This window comes from Cupressus sempervirens, chromosome 3, assembly GCF_028749045.1.
Source record: "Cupressus sempervirens isolate cs-2001-9-10 chromosome 3, ASM2874904v1, whole genome shotgun sequence".
NCBI classification, from domain to species: domain Eukaryota; kingdom Viridiplantae; phylum Streptophyta; class Pinopsida; order Cupressales; family Cupressaceae; genus Cupressus; species Cupressus sempervirens.
Genome location: NC_143120.1, coordinates 546,182,907 through 546,205,679, shown reverse-complemented (window position 1 = coordinate 546,205,679; position 22,773 = coordinate 546,182,907). Strand labels below are relative to the sequence as shown.

At 35.4% G+C, this 22,773-nt stretch overlaps 1 protein-coding gene across 1 annotated transcript in view; it reads left to right on the top strand.

Annotated features, from left to right (window-relative positions):
- Window positions 1-22,773, top strand: part of LOC149567579 (nucleic acid binding protein) — a 101,101-nt gene that overhangs the window by 64,060 nt on the left and 14,268 nt on the right. Inside the window, exons 4-5 of the mRNA XM_089820819.1 lie at window positions 9,499-10,527; window positions 10,667-10,748. Of these exons, the coding sequence (XP_089676945.1) occupies window positions 9,499-10,527; window positions 10,667-10,748 (1,111 nt within the window). The remainder of the gene's footprint in view (window positions 1-9,498; window positions 10,528-10,666; window positions 10,749-22,773) is intronic.

Sequence of the window (22,773 nt, the reverse complement as noted above, 5' to 3'; positions counted from 1 at the left end):
CAAGCAAAAGATCTATATTAGCATTCAAGATGCACAAGGATCACTTAGAGAAGATAACAACTGAAGACCTTATTGAGCAAGGTCGGGTCGCAAGACCCTATTGAGCAAGGTCGAGATGCACAACCTTACAGAGTTTTGGATGTAGATGTTGAGTTGGTGACTCTTCCGAGTACCAAGTTCAAACCGAGTGGTGGTAACTTTATTGACTTCGAAGTTCTCTTTGAGTTGGTAGTTTCTACTGAGTCAAGAGACCTTACCGAGTTGAAGGTGTCTTTCGAGCATTGAAGACTAAACCAAGTGGAGAATATTATTAATGATGATCATAAAGACAAAATAATTGCTAAAAGGAGGAAAACGATCGAATCATTTCATTGCGAATTTTTAGAGCTAAGAGGAGCAATTTTAGAGCCCCCGAGTGATTTGAAGCAGTAATTGTTGAAGTTTACTTCCGTCTTCAAAATTTAACCGAGCGAATGGCGTCTTCTAGCAGCAAGGTGAAAAAGGGTTTGGAGATGTTGATTCGAGGAGTTGATTACAAGGCCCCTGTGTTCAAATTGAGTCCAGTAGTTGCAAAAGCACTTGACCCTACTGGTGTGCAATCATAGATTCCTCCAAAGGTAATCCTTATTCATGATATTCAGTCATTTTATCACTGTTCAATTCAAGCACTGGGAACCCTAGAAATAAACCGGGCATTCAATGAGTTGTGTGTGGATGGTGTTTTGAAACCCGAGCACAAGCATTTGGAGACTAAGAGTTTAATGCATATTCTACATATGTCGAGGGATTTCCAAGGAAAGTGGATTAGGTTCATCCTGAGTTGAGTCCACGAAATGCATTTGTGGTTGGATCACCCTATCCAAATTACAAAGAAGTTGATCCAAAAGATAACCAAGTTGCCGATGTTGAACAAGGTGAAGACCATGAAAACCCTAGGTCAGTTTGAACTGGCTAAGAGAACTCTTGCTGAGTGGGATGACAGAGGCATGAAGTTGAATGAAGTAATTGACATGGAAATTAAGTTTGGCATCCATGTTATTGCACACAAGACATATAGCTCAAGCCGTCTGAACAATGTTTCCTGCGAAGCTGTTGACTTGGCTTACAAGGTGGTGAAGAACTATCTATCCTTCGATCTTGTCGAGCTGCAGTTGAGCCAATTTAGGAAGAGCATGGAAAACATCAGAGTTTCAAAGAATTATCCATGTAAGTTCAGTTCCTTGTTAACTTGTTTATTTTTCTGTGTGCAAAAGTCTTTCCCTTCAAAAGGAAATGTGGTATAGAAGAAAGACACATTGGTATTATATCAGATAAATGAATTTATGGGAGAGATGGGAGAAAATTTTGAAAGTGTAATGGATACCTATTTTGAGTCCTTTAAAGAGAAAATGCAAGCCAGATTTAGAATACCAAGGAAATTGATAGAGGATTATGAACAGGATATCTGTTTTCTTGTTGACTGTGACAAGGTCCATATCCAAGTAGTTAGGCCTAGAGTGGCACGGGTCAAACGTTTGGGATATGAGGTCAATATTGATGACACTAAAGACATAACTGAGGCTCTCTTGAATGAGCCAGTAGATCCCAAGGCTCCATATTTTGGAACCTATGAGGAAGCAAGGGCTAGAATTGAACTGGAAATCAAGCTTCCCCAAGCAGTGAAGATAGGAAGGAAGAAAGTGGAGAAGTTACTGAAGAACACCAAATCATCTAGTTTTCCTATCATGCTGATTGAAGGAAAAGGTGATGACCCAGTGGAAGAAGGGGAAGAAGAGAATATAGAGGAAGAAGAATCTGAAGAAGAGGATCTTCCCAAGAAGAAGGGGAAGGTAATTATAACCAAACCTGCAAAGTCTTCCCAGCTATGTTCACAAGAAGATCATCAAAATCCAAAAAGAAACTAAAATTGGGTGATGATGATGATGAAGATGAGCAGTTCGCATTCAAAATATCTACCCCCACCTTTGAGCATAGATTGAAAAGACTTGAAGAAGGTGGAGGTACAGGTGATTTCAGATTTCTAAAGTATGAAACTATAACCAAGGAAGAGAAGAAACAGATTGAGGATGACCTAGTGGCAAAGATGTCTAAGTGGAAGTATTCCCCCAATGAGCTAAAATCAAAGGTTCTTGATGATTTACTGGAGGAAGTTGTACCACAATGGGACAATGCATTAAAAGTTGCCCAAGACAGTAGAGAACAAACTCTCATACAACTTATGCCAAATCTTTCTGATAAGGAAGTGAAGGAAGCATTAAAGGCTAATGAACACAAGCTTATCTTTAGATTCAATGTATTCTTGATCCTATCAAAAGACATAGAATTTATTGTGAAATCAAATATTGTTGCATGGAAGAACATCCAGGGGTTGCACAAACATAGTGATCAGGTTGTGCAAATTGATGATGAAGAAGGTGTTGAGAAAGACAATGAAGAAATAGATGACATTGATAATGTAGAAGGAAATGATGCAGAAAATAAAGAAGAGCAAGAAGCTACATGAGGAGATCTTCCTGAGATTCAGTGTATTGAAGACTCAGATCCTGAGAAGATAACAACAAAGGTAATGACCTCTCTTCCCAATTCTTCGAGCAAAGCCTTAGTGCAACCCAACTCCGAGAAGGCTTCTACCAAGTTGGCTGTGGTAACAACTGCATCACCAAGCACCCAACCAATATTTGGAGCAACATTACCGAGTGTTACGATGAGTGAAGTTAGTGTCACCTCATCTAATGAGCAACAGGCCTCAATCATTCCAGCATAAGGCATTACTGAGCTACAAGAAGGTATTCCTACTATTAGTATTGTTTCTTCAACATTTGTTGCTATTTCTACTGATTCAACTATTGTTTCTATACCTAGTGTATTCACAATAAGTGCAAAGACAATTGAGGTTAAGCCTCAACTGAGCACAAAAGTCAAGAACAAAGGAAAGGAAAATTTTCCTTCTATTATAGAAAAGGGTAAAGAGAAAGAAATTGATTTGGATGAGGACACTATTATTCCAAATTGGGATACCTCTAACCTCATCCTTGAAGAGATGGATACCCTTGGGGAGCTCTGGAAGAAAAGAGCAAGGCAACAAAAACTAAGAGCTGAAAGAAAACAGAGGAACCAAGTACTTGAGGATATAAAAGACATATTTGTTGATGCACTGAGCATTGAGGTTGATGAGAAACAACCAATTTTGGATCAACTTGTTGATATTGTTCACAAGTATAATGAGGAGCTGAATGGACAAGAAAAACTTCCGTAGAGGGTAGAGAAAGTTGGAAAAAGTTTTGGAGAAGGTAGCATAGAGGATAACTATTGACCAAGTAGAATTATTTACTATTCTTGCTACATTTGAAACTTTTGTAAATAATGTTTCTTTGTTCGTTAAGTGACATCTATCTTCACTAAGGAAATAAAGGATAAACAATCCAAGATAGATGAGGATTTGAAGGCAAGTGCACGACAATTGTCACTTGATCGTAGTTGCAGCTCTGCACATTTTGTGAAGATCAAATACTTGACAGATCTTCAGGTATAATTGTTAAGGGAAGAAGCTAGGATAAGAGCCACACTTACAGGTATTCAAAACATGATCTTTCCCAACATGAATGCAATGCAAAAACATATTGCACATGCAAAGACATTAATCCATGACAATAATTTCTCCATTGCTGATCATATGATGGAACTTTCAATAGAAGTGCAGATAGCCTTGCATGCATCCAAGGTATTGCAAGCGAATTGGGACAAGACTATGACAATCATTTTGAAGGTACACAATGATTTCTTGTCACATTTTGGTATTAACTTGTAAATATTTTTGCATCTTTGGCATTTATGTTGAAAAGGGGGAGAATATTATTGATAAAAGGGGGAGAATATTATCATACTTAAGATATATATAAGAGAGAGATATATGTATGGGGGAGTTGTAATAAGAAAGGAAACACATGTACAGATAGCAGAAAATATGTTTACAAAAGCAATTTTGAAAAAGCAAAAAAATAGAGTAAGATGTTACCAAGCAACAACAGAAGACAACAATCAAAACCGAGTTGAAGACCCAAATTGTGAACAGAGGGAGTTTTGACTCGCATTTTGAGCATCTAGATTTTTTGTCTGATAAGTGTTTCCGTCACTAATGCCAAAGGGGGAGATTGTTGACATTAAGGTCAATTTGTCTATTAGTGACTCAACACTTAGTCAGTTGGTTTCATTGCTACCAAGCTTACCGTAACTCTAGCAGTGTTAACCAAGTGTTTTAGTTGCTATCGAGCTAATTAGTCAGACTATAGTTCATGCTGAGCTTCATAGTATCTACCAAGTATCTGAGACAGAGTATAGTGTTAACTGAGCTCGTAGTGTTAACATAGTGAATTCAGTGTTGTTAGAGCCATGTAGTGTCAACCGAGTAATTCAATATCTACCGAGTTTCTCAACGTTCACCGAGTCATATAGTGTTGACCGAGTTCCTACTACTCGAAGTGATCGGTATGGACTGAGCTTCAACATCAACCGAGTGCCAGAGTTTGCCAAGTGTTGACAGTGTTTGCCGAGTGTTAGAACACCACTGAGTTGTCTTCAAAACCCGAGTTACAACAGTGGGCTGACTTAGTGAATTATGATAAACTTGGTATTGTAGCCGAGTCTAGAAGGTAATTAAGTGGATTGGTATATATGTAATGTATAATATCATATCCATAAGAAGAAGAATGTATGTGAACAAGTAAGAAGCAGATGAGTGTGAATTGGAGAAGGCTACAAGCAATATAAAGAAAAGCACAAACTTATCAATCACAGTGAGGTGAACATTGTTATTTAAAGGCAGCAAAACAAGTTACAGATCCGAGATCAGCCACTGGTTCATCCTAACAGGTGCATCAATCAAATCCTTTCACAAGGTGGACTTAACAATCTCATTCCAAATCTCCTGACAGAGTACATATTTCGTTGTATGCTTGTAAATCCTTTAACAAGGTGGACCTAACAATCCTTATTGTTCCTAATAGGGTAGATCACCAGAAGTGGTCAATTGTAAGCTTTAATAGGCTAACTTTATATTGTAGTAATAAAGCTTGTGGGTATCATCCCCACCCCAGTTTTACTTTCTATTTGGAAGGTTTTTGGGTTACCAATATTGTGTCAAAGTGTTATGAATGTTTTATTGCTTTCAGGCTTTCATGCATGCAACTAGATTAGATTACATGGTGAATGTTTAATTTGGTGAATTAAGTTTAAAGTTTTAATGGTTCTTGATTCACCCCCCCTCTCAGTCACCTAGTCTATATTACATTTCCAACAGCTAACTCAAAAGTAGTTTAGACCAAAGCTCCGAGAATTGCCATGAAATCCCCTGAATCGCCAGTTTGGCGATTTGATTCAACTTGGGCGATTATTCATGAGTCGTGAATCGGATTAATCGATTTTTTTTTCATGAATCACCTGAATCGCCGATTCATGTGATTCATGGAACAAATGCCTGAATTAGCTCCATGAATCGGCATTTGGTTTTCTTTGGAGATTGTACATTTCATATGCAATTGCAAAGAAAATTTCTTATGTCTGAATTTTATCGTTATAATTTGGTGTCAAGTATATTTGTTCCCATCGAGGGTTTCTTCACTGGAAATTTGTTGTTGAAACATCTGCATATTCAAGCATCTATTCAGTATTTTAGTGTTGTGTTATTAAGCAATTCTGGGCGGTTATTTTGTAGGATTGAGGTGCATATTTGGAGGGCAAAATTATCCTACAGGGCTGTAATTAATAGTGCCTAGACTGGGTGTTTAAATCTGCATTCTAGATGTGGCTGTTGACTATTGTTGGGGCACTTAATCATCTGCAGTTGCACACCATTACTCTTCTACTTGTGGTGATTCCTTTGAGTTTTGGGCGGCTATAATGTGAGGACTGTGTGCCATTTCTTGGGTGCCTACCATCTATCTGATATACGCACTCTAGTATGGGATATTTATGCATCATCGTGAGAGCTGCATGTAATCTGCAACAACATTTGGAGTCAATCTATTATCTGAAACCGGAGTTTTGAGAATCACCATGAAATCGCTTGAATCGCCTGCATGTTAACTTCTATTTGATGATGTTATAGTGTGTTTAAGTTATATTCAATAAAGGGTGCATGAAATAAGTTTTAAATTGTTAAAATCTCTAAATTTAAAGGGTTTTTTTAAATTTGCTGATTCATAGCCGATTCATGGCTGATTCATGGCCGATTCACGATTCGATTCGGCCTTGCTGATTCCAATCCAATTTTGATTCTCGTTACTTTGGTGTAGACCAACATGGGCAAGACAAATGATTCAGTTTAGTGACATTGAATGTCAATAGTGATGGTAACACATAAAAGCAAGTTGGGCCATTACTAGCATTTCCCCCTTATGATACAAAGCAAGCATACCGATTGTTAGTTTTGTTGGTCACTTATGATATAGAAAAGGTATGACATTACTATTAAATATTGACACCAAACAATAGTGAATGTACATAGATATGGGTTTAATTAAGTCTAGTTGCTTTAACAAGACTTAACATAAGTTTAGTGCACATTGCTATGTAAGGGGGCAACTAGATGGCACAACTTTGCAATGTGGAGTGTTTCTAATGGCTATTTGTTAGAGGAGAAAAGCACAAGGAATTTCACTTGAGAATGGATAAGTGGGAATAATAAGTCAATGACAAATGCATGACAAAAGTGCAATGCAATAAACATTCAAACAAAAATATAGTAGGGTTTACAAGTGGGGCAAACATAACACCAAACTCAATAATGTCAACAAATAGCACACAAAATTTTATTACCTGTAGAAGGTCAACACTTTGCGCGTGATGCTTAGAATTAAACCATAGTAACAAGAATCGCCATGAAATCGCCTAAATCGCCGGTTTTGCAATTTGATTCATGGTTCCCGATTTTTTTTGGAATCGGTTAATCAGTTCAGCGATTTCATGGCATGAATTGTATGAATCACTGATTCATGCAAAAAATCACATGAATAACCTTTGTGAATCATGAAAAATCGGCCATGTAGGTAGGGAAAAAGTCGAGTCACATTTTAATAAAACAGTCTTTTTTTAATGTTTTTTTTGACTTTCCTTTTTGTTTTAATCCTAAAGGGCCTTCTAATTGTTTAGGATAAGTTGAAGAGAGGAAAAGTGAGAGCGAAGAAGAGAAAACAAAAACCACAGATTTGGAACCAGCAAGAAGGAAGACCACCAAAAAAGGATACGTTTATAGATAATAATAGACATACATTTACAAATACTGATAGACATACTTTTCATGGATCTTGATTCTTCATCCATCATAAATTTATGATTTGATGTTTTATGGATCTTCATCTTACATACATTCTATAATTTGACTCATTATTATCCTTTGATTTCTATTTACTTAAGCTACAATTTACATTTTATGTGTAACGTAGTTACGTATGTGATGGATTTATCATTTATGTTCCATGTTTATTTATGTTAGCTTCTATTTGATGATGTTATAGTGTGTTTAAGTTATATTCAATAAAGGGTGCATGAAATAAGTTTTAAATTTTTAAAATCTCTAAATTTTAAAGGTCTTCTAAATTTCTTGATTTGTGGCCAATTCATGGCCAACTTGCCGATTCCGATCCGATTCCTCATTACTTTGAATTAATCAAATGGCAAATTGTTAAATTAAAATATGAAACCAAAGGTAATTGATGAGAAAAAGGGTCAAAACAAAGGCAAAAAAAGAACCTTTACATAAGTCTTAGATTTTAATTTTTAAATTAAAAAGATATATTTATATATATATTTTGTAAATAATTATTTGTATTTAATATATTTATACTTGTAATATATTATATTTAAAAAAAAAATATTTTTATAAATTTTTAGAAATTTGAATACTTTAATGTTTTTGTTTTAAATTTAATTAATAATATTTAAATAACTAGAAATTACAGATTTTTTTATCGGTAAACGGTTGAGGCCTGAATTAATTATTATTATTTGTTGGAATTAATTATTATTATATGTTAAGTGATGGTAGATTCAAACCCAAGACTTCTGACATGAGAGGCTCAGAAGTTACCGTTGTGTTATAGGCTTTTGCCTAAATAGAAATTTCAGATTTATACTATCCAAATTCAATCAATTTTTTTCTGATCTTTATTTGTTGGAGATTTTGTTTCCAAATTTACTTTGCTGAACTTGAATACGAAAATAAACTTTGCAACATATATGCAAACTATATCTGTTGTACAGAGTGAATGTATGATAACCAAAGGAAAAAATCTCTCTTGAGGTTTCGTCTAGAAACCAATAATCACTCACACATTTGCTGAAGTAAATCAAGTGAGGATGAGATTGTTGATGCACAATGCTGAAATCCTGAGGAAAGTGGGTTTACTCCTTCCTGCATTATGGCTTGTATGGAAGGCAAAATTTGTTTGTGGACTACACAAAAGCAATAGTTTTTAATCAGAAGAGAGATTGCTGTATATTTTTCATTATTTACAAATCACTGCATATTTGCAGGCTCTAGAAATACCTTTAGATGTTTTACGTGGCAAATTTCTACTATCAGGTTGATGGGTCTTTCTGAGACTAACACATTAACAACCATAGTAATTCTATTCTGTGATTAGATGCAGACTGTATCACTATTACCTATTGTGTTTCCTCCATTCCACCACAATTAGAAAAGAATTTGTGGTGTGAGTATTCTCAGAACTTTAAAAGGGTTATCTTGTATCTGTTTTGGAACCTGATTTAAGTTTCTCACTTTAGAAGAATGTTAAAGTAACATATAAATGAGCTGAAAATAACATATATAATCTATTGCTAGCTTGTTTTATTTTCCCCACAATTTGCTTTTTTCCAAATACTATTAGACTCTATTCACTTGTTTCTCAAAATAATCTTTCATGAATAAAAAAACTTCCATCTCATCTCTATACTTCTTTAGCATATGTGAATCCTGCCATTGTTTTTTTGGAGATTCTTGTCATGGTACCATTTTCCAACAATTGTAGCACTTGTTTTTCCATAGACAACAAGTCTTGTGGCCTTTCAGATGAACTTGCTTCTATTCTTGCATATCATGTGAAAGCATGCAGGAGCTTATATGTGTGCCACAGTTGGCATCTTTTCTATTCCTCCCTTTAATGTGAAAGGATGCAGGAACTTGTGTTTTGGTTACAAACGCCTTAATAAAATTATTTGACAACCTTCCTTTTCACTATCATATAGTCAATTCAAATGGTTTTTTTCTAGAAATGTTAACTGACAAATTAGGAAGTTATTATTTGTGAAATTTCTATCTTTTTAATGCTTTTATCTCATTTTGGGCAGGGCTGTTCACATTTTTAATACTTTCATCATTTTGAAGCTATTACCCAAAATTACCTTGTAATTTTAGATATAGTCTAATAGATCATCTAAGCTCTAGTTTGTATATTTGTTCCAAAATATGTTGTTTTCTAAACATTACCAATATTTTTGCAGCAATTCTGCAATTTCATTGCAGCAGACCGAGCATCCACATAACCATGTGCAGACAAATTCATCACACTTTCAAGCACCTCTTGATGATCTTCGCCGAGGCTGGGATGATCCATTCACAAAAAGATGGGAACAAAACTGTGATGAATTACATTCCCCAAATTTAGAGCAGGATGAGGTGGATAACACAGAGGCTTTCCCACCTGGTTGGGGCATTACAAATGGAAGAGATACACCAGAGGATGAAAATAAAAAGGACGAGAGCATGGACATTTATGAACATAATGTGGGCAGTGATGCCACTGCAAGAACTGATGTTTCTTTAGGGACAATGGCTTGCTCAAGTGGTTATGTAAACAACAGCTCACTTGGAGATGTGACAGAAAGTCCAGGTGTTTCTCAGGGTAGTGGCCATCTTTGGCTTTGTGGCAAATCTGTAGGTGATCAAGTTTCAGTACCAGGAAGTTTGTCTTGTCCTCCCATTTTACCACAGGGAGCAAACCTTGCACCATTGCCACCAGTTAAAATCACTCCTTATATCAATGTGGATCATGTAACATTGAGTACATCATGGACTGGACATTGTTTGCTTTCTTCATCACCCGTGGATCAAGTATCTCCTGCAACTGCTCCATTGGCACCAATCAAGCTTCCAGTAAATCCTTGTGGTGCTCCTCTCCTCCCTTCTCCCGTGACTCCGCTTGGGCGTATCTCTGGAGGCACAGTGCAACATTTTGAACATATGAACCCTCTTCCGCCACTACCTCCTGTATCTCCACCCCCCCCTCTCCCAAGTGATGCCCCGCCTCCTCCTCCGCCACCACCTCCACCACCACCTCTATCTCAACCTCCTTCAGTTCCACCTCCACCAAGCTCTCCCCCTCCTCCTCCACCCCCACCTCCTCCTGAGCCTGTGGTGTGTCGTTGGCAGGGCCCTTTATGCAAAAGTGGTGTACGACTCTGTACGGTATTGGCACACAGAGAAGATTCGAGTGCTTGCAACTATATAAATCTAATGCCGGAGCCTACAGAGTATGCCAAATGCACCATATCATGACTTTTATATTGTCAACTCTGTTAAATGCTTTATTTTTTGGTCTTTAAGAAACTTGTTTTGTGGACTCTTTGAGTCAAAATAAACTACAACTTATAGTTGAAAATTGCACTGCAGATGGCCTGAGAAGCTGGATGTAACAAAGCGGACAGACTTCAGATCTGTTAAATGTACTTTCCATAATACTCCATCAAACAAGGTAAATTTTCTACGATTCCTCAAGTGCTTTTTAAAATTTAATGGAACTTTATCCAAGTTTGGTTTTTAGTTTCTAGTATCCTGCTCTTCTGCTGAGATTAAGAAATATTGTTTTCACTGTCACAAGTCATGTACCCATCTGGGGAAAATGAGAAACAATTCAAATAAACAAGGAAGTGTTTTTCTTCTTGCTTTATTTGTGTTATCTTTATATATGAAATTATCCATCATATTATTCTACTTGCAGGACTCATGGAGAGTTATGGAACTCTGATATATATGCATATATGTATGTGTGTGTTTGCATGCATGCGTGCATCATATGCCAGCAAAGTTAGAAACATATCATTCTACTTTAAATTTAGGTTTCTGTACCAAAATGATCAAGCCAGAATGTCATGATAGACAAGTTCAGAGTTCTCTAATAATTAGGATCATTAAACATTTTGGCATTTTAAAAACACAAATCCTAGATATGTACCCAAAGGAGATTTGTTTCAGAATCTGATTTTGGTATGTTTGTAAACCCAAATGTGGATTGTAGATTTAATGATACTTGGCGTTCCCAGTTGCTAGTATTATTACTGGTGTATGGTTGAATCTGGCAAGGAAAAATGGAAATATCTTCTTCCCTGGACCAAAAGCTATATGCTCCACACCCTTAAGAAAGTCTGTTGCCCAAGCCACAAACCAGAAGAGTGCATGATTCTGGACCTTTGTGCTGAATATATTCTGTGACGATAGCAGCACTCAGGAGATATATCACTCACTACATGTAAGTGCCGTGATCTGCAACCTTTATAATTTCAGCCACTAATAGAGCCCTTAGTTTATTGAATTAGCTGACATATTCCACACAGAAAAAGATTTCAGTATAGTCTGGCAATGTTAAATCGTTTCGCTTGGTGATATGTACATATTAAAGATTAAACCGAGGCAATACATGTTTATTACCCTACTGAAAGGTAACTCAAGAAATTATTGGTCTTGAACTGAAGTCCTATATAAGATTTGGGTACCACATATATCACACCAATTGTCAGCAAATGAACAATTATAATATTCAGAATATATAGCCTTAGATTTAAAATACCTCAGTTCTGTAAATTATATATTTTCAATTCTGCATATTGTGTTTGAAAGGAGACTTTACTAATTTGGCTTTGGATGTGGACTTTGTCACGAACTACTACAAGGTTTTCTTCCTGCCCTTCTATCAAAGTCCTGAAGGTTTCTGTGTCCAGAAATCACAAACATTTATCAAATCCAAAAACTTGCTAACTTCCTCTGTCCAACCTCCTTATTAAGAACTTGAAGAAGCATCTAGTATTATGGTAAATAAATGAATGTACTATTAAACAAAAAGATCATAAATGATCTATGTACAAGTATACACAAGAATGTTTCAATAAACAAACAAAGAGAGAGAAATAGAAACATTTTGAAGAGAGTAACATAAAGAGAAAGTTTTCATATCGAACAGAGAGAGAATATGGAAACATAGAAGAGGAGTGACCTTTAGAAATAGAAATAAATCCATGGAAGAGAGAGAGACAAAAATTGAGTGATTTAACTCTAATACCCTCCCTTAATGGTCAATCTAACTTCAAAAATAAAATCTGCAAGTGAATCCTCAGAAGGCATAAAAGGCCGATTCCAACTGATAGTGAGCTTTGCGTGCTCTGCAATATTGGCCTGTGGCTGAAACCCTCCCTGCTTCTGCTGTTCAGAAGCAATGCGAGTCCATGAATCTCAGATCACATGACCAAATTTGTGGCAATAGTTGCACCGATTTTGCTTCTTTTTGGAGCTATCTTGAGATTGAGATGATGTTTTAGATGGGCCGTTATCCTTGTGAGAGGATTGGGTGGTAAATGCTTGTTCAAAGGAGGATGAAGGAGCAGTGATACCAAATTGGTGTTTCCAACGGTCCTGCTGCAAAAGTTTGGTGCACAAATATGAAAATTTGAGGACAACATTATCTGTAGTATTATTGAGCGTCTCAATAAAGTGCTCATAGGATTGTGACACTTTTCAAAGTAATGATTACCATATCCTCTTCCTCTATTATACGACCAATGGCCCCAACTTGATTTGTGATGTCCTTATTCTTCAGAAGATGTTCTTGTAAGGACATGTGCTGATCCATAATAATAGAGAATAGTGATTCTTTAGAAAGAAAGCTCTGCTTTTGTCTAATGTCGCATGGAGATCCTTCATTGTAGTTCAAATCTCTAGAGTTGTGTGATATCCTCATGAAAATAAGATCTATATAATTAAAATATTAATGAATAATTAATTAAAAAGAATAATAATAAATAAAAATATAATATTAGTAATAATATAATTGTAACATTATAAGCATGTTATGACATTATATATATATAAATTGATGTACACATATAATATACATTAATATTAATAATAGTAATAATAATAACATAATATTATTATTATATAATAATATAATAAATTAATCAAATGAAAAGACACCTTTTCTCATTACAAAGTATATATAAGAATATTATACTTGAGAAACTGACAAAGAAATAGGGAGGCAAATATATGGAATTAGTATGCAAAAAGTCCAATGAGAAAAAAATCAAGGTTTCGATAGGGAGATTACCAGTGGTATCAGAGCCTGTTCCGGCCAGCTTGAAGGGAAGAAAAAAATATAAAGATAGAGAAAAAGAATATCGAAAGAAGAAAGAGTGGAAAAATTGGTTAAAGAAATGATGGAACTGTTCAGATTCTACTCATCACATGGTAATTCATTGAGGAAACAACTCTACGATGGATTGAATGTCCACACGGTTTACCAGTAAGCAAAATCATGGGTTAATGCTTGCATGTATGGAGACATGGAACTTTTGCATTGGTTATGGAAAAATCACATGACTACATTCGACACCTAGACAACTTCAACAATGTAATTATCTGTTGTGTTATTGTCTTAGGGTAAAATGGTGGAAATGCTCGGGTTTCATGAGTCCAGATCTCAGCTGCGAATGGAAAATGCAAGGGAAGAAGTCTTGAAAATTTTGGAGTGTGCAAAAGGTGAAGGCAAGTTGGATTGGGTGTAGCGATGGTTGAATTATTTATAGAAGTATACGATGTTGGTTCCCAAAACCGTAGATTGGAATGCTACAAAGTCTTGCCAACTCGGTGTTGGGATATCCAAGTGGTTATGGCCAACTTGACGAAACTAAACAATGCAGTCTGAGTTCCCTGCACTTTTAGCTCTGCAAAACCAAGGCGGGTGTACTTGATCTTGGACAAAACACTTGGATCCAAGACGCTTATAGAAGATTGATTAGAATGTGAATGTATTGAAATTTTTTCTAATGACAAGAATAATAGAAAAACTTTAAACTTGAAAATTATGAGTTAAGAATAATAAATGAATATATGATTGTTTTAAGAATAAAATGAGTATAGATTAATGCAACAAATGAATATATTAATTTCTCAAAGGCAAGATATGATACAATTGCCAGCGTATGGATTGTGAATTATGAAAAATATAAAGAATAGTGCCGAAGGGCGATAGAGTCAGTATTGTAAGTTTAAAACGTACAACTTTATAAAATTCTACGCACATCAATTATAAACAATTTAGTAATCAAGATGCAATAGATCAAGTATATGGACACAATTTTAAAATAGTTTGGAATGTATTTTAACCCCCGTGGTTCGGAGACAAACCAAATATAGATTAAATATTTCTCAATATCTATGATGTTCTATTTTAAAAAGCTTTAATTGATCTTGTCCACTTATCTATCATATAAATTATTTATAAAATTAAAATAATAATTATAAACGACGAAACTATATAATATTTTAACTCTAAAGCTTCAAGCAAATAAAATAAATATTTCTGACTGATCATGCTGGAAATAAAATTGCACTGGAGACACTCCTTATAGATGATCCATCCAATGCAGTTTGTCTCCAGAATCGCATAAATATATTTACTCAATAATCCAAATTCATGAGCTTAGTTCAAAAAATCATTTCTTTACTAATGAAAGAATAAAATATATCATAGAGCATATATATAACTTGAATATGTAAAAATTTGATATGAATATGAATTATATCTTCATTTGCTTTCAATCTCCTATTTATAGAGAACGATGGGTCATATGGTTATTTCCAAATGACACACCGCTTCAAAACAAATAACTAAATACTTTTTTTACATAGCGTGAGCTTTTAATATCATAGGGTATTATTTTAAGGGATTAAAACCAGCACCACATGACCATTCTCAGATTTTCTGAACGGCAATAAAATCACAGGCAATGATATAGGTGGCCTACGATTATAATATTCTCACAATAGTCCTGACTCCAGGTCTGCAAGGAATCCCTCAACCTGTTTAGTATATTTGGTCTTCCATTTCTGACAACTCCTAGTAATAAAGATGGCCTCCAAGCAGACCTGCATATGTATCCAAATCCTTCATCGTGCAGATTAAATAAGCAATCGCATATCGCAGAACAGCCAGCAAAGCCTCCTGATATATATTACATGCTCCAGACATTTCGTGACCATTCTCATATATTTGCAACACCGGTATAAAAATGGGCACGCCATCCAATGGTGCAAGGGATAATATTACTTCCAAATTTCTTCCTCTGTTATAAGGATGCATAGAACACTGATTCAATCATTCTGCCTTCATAAAAGCGATCATCATGTGCTAGCAGTATTCATACTCCAAGTCGGAATGGGGCTCTTCCAATCTGCAACAAATACGCAATAACATTAGATACTAATAGTAAGATATTTTTTGGGGAAACAAAACCCACGAGGTTCTGTAGTTTCTTCCAGTTTATATTTTACACTTTTCCAGTGCTTCCGAGGTTCTCAACGTTTCATCTCTATGCATTTTTTACTGCCATTTCAATGTGATTCTGACTTGTAGATTTGCCACAATTTGCTTGAGCAACATACAGGTATCATCGATAATGTTACCATGGAGTCCCCTTCTATGAACCCGAACATTCAACCTCCAGTGATTGAACCTCATCATCGGGTACCATGCATTTTGCAAAAGAAAATCTTTAATTTAACGAGCTCCTCCTCCATCTGGGTTTTGATGCATAGTTCTGAAAAACATTTAATTGATTACCATAGAAAGGTTCCAAAATAACATCTCTGTGTTATTTTAGTCTGAACATGATATGTCTGAAACAAAAATGAAGGCAAGAGAATACTTATTTTCCAGGCCTCAGCACAATATACTTTTGCCCAGATAATAGGCAGTCGCTGGTGTGTCATTTATGTGATATTCAGAATTGTTGTTGCATTAACAAACTGCTATTAATCTCAAAGACTTGTTATAACACATCATAGAATATTGTAGAAAAGGTATAATTACTGCAGTCTCTACTCAGAGCCCGATTCCAAAATTCTGATTGCGAAGAAATAGCTACATGTGACTACATTGGAATAAATATTTCTGATAACCTCTTTGAGGTAAATTTGTAAATACTGTTACTATTCTGATGAATTCATCTATTATCAATCTGCCGTAGGGCCAATAAACTGAGAATGACTTAATAATCTTCCATACCTCGTGAAGCTCTGTTCACTCAAAATAATACACACTGAAATGCTCTTATGTGTATAGGTCTACCTTGGGACACTTGTACATTATATAAATCTTTTACAATATGTATGTTGCTGTACAGTTCCAATTAAATCCTTCTAACACCATTCATTTTGTACATATATTGCATGAATGATTGGATAAAATGCTCTGAGTGGAGACTATAATTCGCAAAAATTTCAAGGCTCCATCATACGGTAAGGCCTTCACTGAGATTGTCGCTGCAATCACCTTCACAAACGTAGAAAACATTCCCACTATATGGCTCCAAGAACTGCACTCTTGTTGAATTTACCCATCAGAAATAAAGCCAAATGGGCACTTATAGGTCTGAAAATAGATATCGCACTTATACCTCATGATGTGAAAGGTCATACAACAATTTTCTTTTTATAAATATTTAGAGGGGGAAATGAGCTCAGGGACATAGTTACAGATTTAAGAAAGAAGACACAATTTAAGACAACACTAATTGTTGGGCACGATACTATGCAACACACAATTTAATGAAGAGCAGGTCTATGGACTATAAATTTGCCAAATCAACGTATAGCTTGCTTGATCAGGAATAATTGGCAAATTTTGTAGTAATTTCTCTCTTTTCTTGAAATTTCTATGCACTCCAAATGGAGACGCTTAACCAATAGGTAAACGAGCGTCATTTTTGGTAGGAGAGTTAAACACCAATGTAGTCATCAAATTGACTCTCCTAGTTAGCAACCAATAAGGAAAAATATATGTTTGGTTGAACGGATTGAAGCCTCACTTCATTGCATCAATAGATAGAAGGAAAAAGAGATAAGAAATAAGATATTTATGTAAATTGCATATAAGAATTTTTTTATGAATATTTGGGAGATTTGGGAAAGTTAAGGGACATTACGTTGTTCATAAAAGAATGAAAAAACCATTTGAGGATGAGTGAATGTCTATTAAGAACACAATCTAAAATATTATTTCATTGACACTGATTAATAATTACAATAAAGAATATCTAACAATTCTAACCTATTGTCATGAGGGAAGAAGAGGTTATGAACAAATACAAGTTGCGTCTTTTACAATGTGATACAGCACTTAGAACATATTATAATAAGGGAGGGGAATGGAAATATAGGACGCTGCCATTGGAAGGAGAAGCAAGGAAGGTCAAAGGGATAAAAAGGAGATCAGAAATGATGAAGCCATGCACAAAGAAAATGCATTGCCACATTTGCAAAAGGCATTAAATAATGTCACATTGTTGGGGAATAAAAATAAAAGAGGATAACAATAGATGTCATTGAATGGAGGAGTTGGAAACCTACAATAACCAGTGGAGCAATGAAGTCTATAGTGCGAAGTTCGAGGCTGTTAAGATATTCATTAGTACAACCTTACATCTGCCAAATTCGACCCTCCAAGTATAATACTAAGGATACTTGCATTGATATATGATAGCAAACTTTAATGAAATACGCTTAAATCAGAAGGTAGAGCTTAGGTATCTGTATGACTGGCATGTACAATATTAAACATACATGCTCAAAACTAATTATTTTTAAGTTGGGACGAGGACCAAATATGCAATATGGGAGAGGCTTGTGTAAATCTAGCTAATCGGTCATTCTTAAGACAACTTGGGGATCAATGACCCCGAGTGCCTTTTAGATATGTCCAGTAAAGGCTTAAGGGAAATATAGTCTTTTGGGATTTGCAAACCTTGAGGGAAATTATTGAGTTTGGTGTCTAAGCAAGCTGTTGTATCTCAACATTCTCATAGATTGCAATAATAACCAGAATAACAGTCTTCTTAATTTACATTTAGTTTTTTTACTAATTTATCTATAGGGGTAGTCTGGAGAGAGAACAAAGGTGTATTCAGGAAGAGACTGGTGTAAATCCAGCCAATTGGTTATTCCAAGATAGGGTAGGGATTAGTGACCCCAAGCGCGTTGCAGGCAAGTCCCAAGAAAGGCTTAAGGGTTTGGATTTGTAAACTTTGAGTAAAATCGTTGAGTTTGGTGCCTAAACAATCTGTTGACATCCTAAGTGTTCTTCTTGACTACAATAGTAATAAGAGCAAAATAAAACAAACATCCTGCTAAGTAGGCCACCTCGTGTGGATGCTTAAATGCCTCTCACTGAGGCCAAGGGGGCCAAATTTCTACTCTTGGGCTTAGTACGGGATTGGCTTGGAATAATTCATCATGACACATTTTTTTGAAACTTATATATACTCATATGTATTAATGATCACTTGTGGTTGCAGCATTCTATTGAAGAAGTTAATTGTGTAAATCTTTTTCTTGAGCCTAGCGCATTGCAAATTGTAAGACTTTAATCAAGAATGCTTGCATTATGTGTTTGCATCGTGTCTTGTTTGTGTCTTCATGCATTAATGTGCCGACTTCGTGTTCTCATGCACTTATGTGTTTTACTTGTGTATTCTTCGTGTTTTCATGCATTGAGATGTATACTTCATGAATCCCTTATGCTTTTTTGCATCCAATTATATGCTTTGTACGTGAGCTCTACAAGAAAAGTTATGTATAAATCTTTTTTCGCTTGAGGACAAGCAAAATTTGAGAGGGGAGGACTGTGATATCCGTGTCATCATAAGATCTATATAATTAAGAGATTAATTAATAATTAATTAAAAATAATAATTATAAATAAAAATACAAAATAATAATATACTATTAGTAATAATATAATTATAACATTATACTCATGTGATGATATTGCATGATAATAATAATATTAAAGGAGGGAAATGAATCAAATGATAATCAAATATCATTCTATTAAACAATAAAATATAATTTTCTATAATGATTAATTAATGATCAAAATGTATAAATTGTTGGACATATATAATTACCAATGATGGTTCTACTGTTGGTGTTCACGTGTGGAATTTTTTTCCAGAGGATTTTGGATGCGTTTGGGTGCATCCATACACACACACACACAATGATGTATGCAAAGAAATGCAAGAAATATACAAAAATAAACCATTCCATTGCATGATACTTCACCATTGATAGTTCAAATTGAAATAACAGTAATAGTCTATTTAGTAAAATGCTTAAGTTCAAGATTCCGATGCAATTTGAATTACAAAATCCAAACTTAGTTCATGGTTCAATGTTGATCAATCAAGAGTCAAGGCCCAAGATTGACAAATCAAATTCAGTCAATTAGAATCATAAGGATTCTGAAAAAATGCACATTCTCATCATCTCCTTTGGCTGCTAGAGTTGCAAGGTCTTTTGAACCAAATATGGTTCTAGTTGTGCTAGATGCACGTGCCATGATGTTATCAACATCATCCTCTGTCATTACAGAAAGATCCTGAAGTGTTGCATCCAAGTTTGCACATTGAGGGGCTACATTCCAAAGCTTGGTTGACCCTTCCTTGTATCCATCCTCCTTCCATGACAAAAGATGCAAGTTGGTATGTATATAAACCAAGTCCTCAGCTTTCTTTGAGCCCAACCAGTTGCGTTTCACTAGATGGATATAGGAGTATGTACTTCAATTCCGTTCAGCAACAAAAGAACTTGCAACCTGGATAGTGTTCATAAAATTAAACATACAAATGAAAAGCAAATTAAATAATTTTAAACACAAAATTGTAGAATACAATTGTTAAAAATAAATAAATGAAAACTTACTTGTGAGAGGATCTTGATTGCAAGAGGTTATAAATTCTTGAATGGTTGACCATACATGTACCACAATTTGATAACTCGCATGTCATTTTGGTTCTTTATTGCATATGGAGTAAGTTTTGATCCTGAAGCAAACAAGCTAAATTATAGCCTCACCTTTTTGTCCATTTCATCATCTGGGAAGAGTCTTGGAAATGCATTGTAGCACCTAGTAGCATCTTCTTCATCTGCATATGGTACAACTCTATCTGACATAGCAAGTATTTTATGGCTATAGGAGCTTGGAGAGGTGCATAGGGTAGTCATCTTCTCCCAATGATGATGAATGATTGCCTCCATCTTATTGCACAAGGCTTCACATTCTGTGGGGTTAGTCCCATGTGCTTGTATGGAAAGCTTTACCTTTTCTACCATGATGTCCATGCCATCGTACACATCCTCCAAGCAAGGTGCATTTGTATTAAGAAAGCGTAGTATAGTCATGATAGGCTCGGTAAAATCCAATACAAATTGCAGTCGAGCCCACCAATGCTCATCCAAGATTGTGCCTTTGACCTTCAAGGCGCTCTCTAAATTTGAAGCCTTCCATACACTCCATTGGTTAGAAATAATTATTTGGCTCAATGTTGTTCGCACCTTGAAGAGTCATCTCATAACAACAATATGAGATGCAAATCTAGTCTCAGTAACCTAAGCAAGTTGACAATATGAGATTTATAAAGCAAAGTTATAAACAAGTAATAGTTTGATAATTGAACATGAATATAAAATTTATTTAAAATAAATAAATAAATGAAACTAACTAATTACAATTATAAATTTACCTTCAACAACTCCAACTTGGAGAATGATCTGAATATGGATTGTGACATGTGGTGGTTTGTCACAAACATTTGTATCTCCTCTCTGTCTTGGTATATTTGCTTCACCCAATCTATATGGGTGCCAATTTGCTGCATGAACAAGTTGAGAGTGTATCGTGCATGGTGTCCAAAAAATATGGTCATATCTAGTCTCAACCAAAGCGTCTGCACCCCTACAATTTTTCGGCATTATGTGTGACCACCTGGACCACATTCTCACTACCCACCATCTCTATTGCCTCAATGAGAATTCTATAAATGAATTGTGAATCTTTAACTGGTCTTTCACAATCAATCGCCCTAAAAAATATTACCCCTTTGGGGGACATTGCAATCACATTAATCAATGGTCGGTTTCTTGTGACTTTCTGTCCATTAGACAATAGTTATACCCGAAGTTTTCCAAGAAGTCCTAATTGGTTGAGGAACTTTGTCTATATAAAAGTTTTCTTTTTGCAAAAGACTATTAAGCACCTTTTCAAATCTAGGGCTATTGTATTCAGCTGGCGCTTTAAGGATGGCTGTGACCATTTCCTTCCAATATGACCAAATTGAAAGGAAGACCATTGACAAAAGGCAATGTGTAATTGCTTCATCAACAAGCTCTCTTGCCCCCCATTTTGAATGCTTGATCCTATAGACCTCTTTTGTGGGTAATAACTTCTACTTCATCTTCCTCTCCCATGTTCAAGAATGGATGTTTCGAGGATGCAACATGATCGGTGGGCACATTCACTTTGCTCTTTGTGGATGAAGGTTTATACAAAACTTGTTTTTGATTTGCTCACTAAACGATCAACAACTTCTTGTTCTTTTATAAATCCATCTAACTGTGCATTGATCATCCCTTTTCATCTTTGCTTCCCTTGCACATTGCTATCCCTTTACGAGTAGGGCCATTACAATGAGCATTGACCCGAGAGTATGAGTTGTTGAATGGTTTATTATGACATACTTTGCATTTCCAAATGTATGACCCACCTCTTGAAACCTGTGATAATATTGTGGTGTGTCTCCATAATGGAGATGCTACAACAATATTGAAGTTATCACTTCGTTCACCTTGCCCTGCTGCTGAACTTTGACTACCAGTAATGGCCATTCTTGCATAATACAAACAATGAATCTAATAAGAAAATAAAAAAATTAAATTAGAGTCTATGAAACATTAAACATACAAGTGCAAATATATGATACAAAAATACTAAAAAAAGATAGTTAAACTTGTTCCTTCATTTCTTTAAAAAAAAAGAGAGGAATAAACTTGAAAAAAATCTTCTAAAACCTGTAAAATTCATGAACATCTCCAAAAGAATCACTAAAAAAGCTTATGAAATGGATCAAATGCTTACCTTAGATGCTTAGACACCCTACGAATGATCCCCTTCAAAATAATGACCTTGCTTTCAAAAAAATGCCAAGATGGAGACAAATGAGAAGAGAGCCAGCTACAAAAAAATTGAAAATAATGAGCAATGAATGGCCTCTTTTAGGGCCGTTTTAGGGTTTTGGGGCAAAAAGGAGCAAAAGTATAATTAAAAATATCAATTAAACCAGAGTAACGAGAATCGCCATAAAATCGCCTGAATCGGCAATTCGGCGATTAGATTCAGCAATGGCGATTTTTTTGGAGTCGGAAATCGCCATTGCTGATTTCTTCAAGTGAATCGCTTGAATCGCCGATTTAGGCGATTCAGGCAAAAAATCGCATGAATTGCCTGGAAAAATCGGCAGGAATCGCCCGTGGCCAATAAAGTATAGAGTTGTAAAATTTTAAAAAATTGCTTGGTTTTTTTACTTTGTTTTTGACCATTTCTCTTTGTTATAACCCTAAAGGGCCTTCTATTTATTTAACATGAGTAGAAGAGAGGAAAAGTGAGAGAGAAG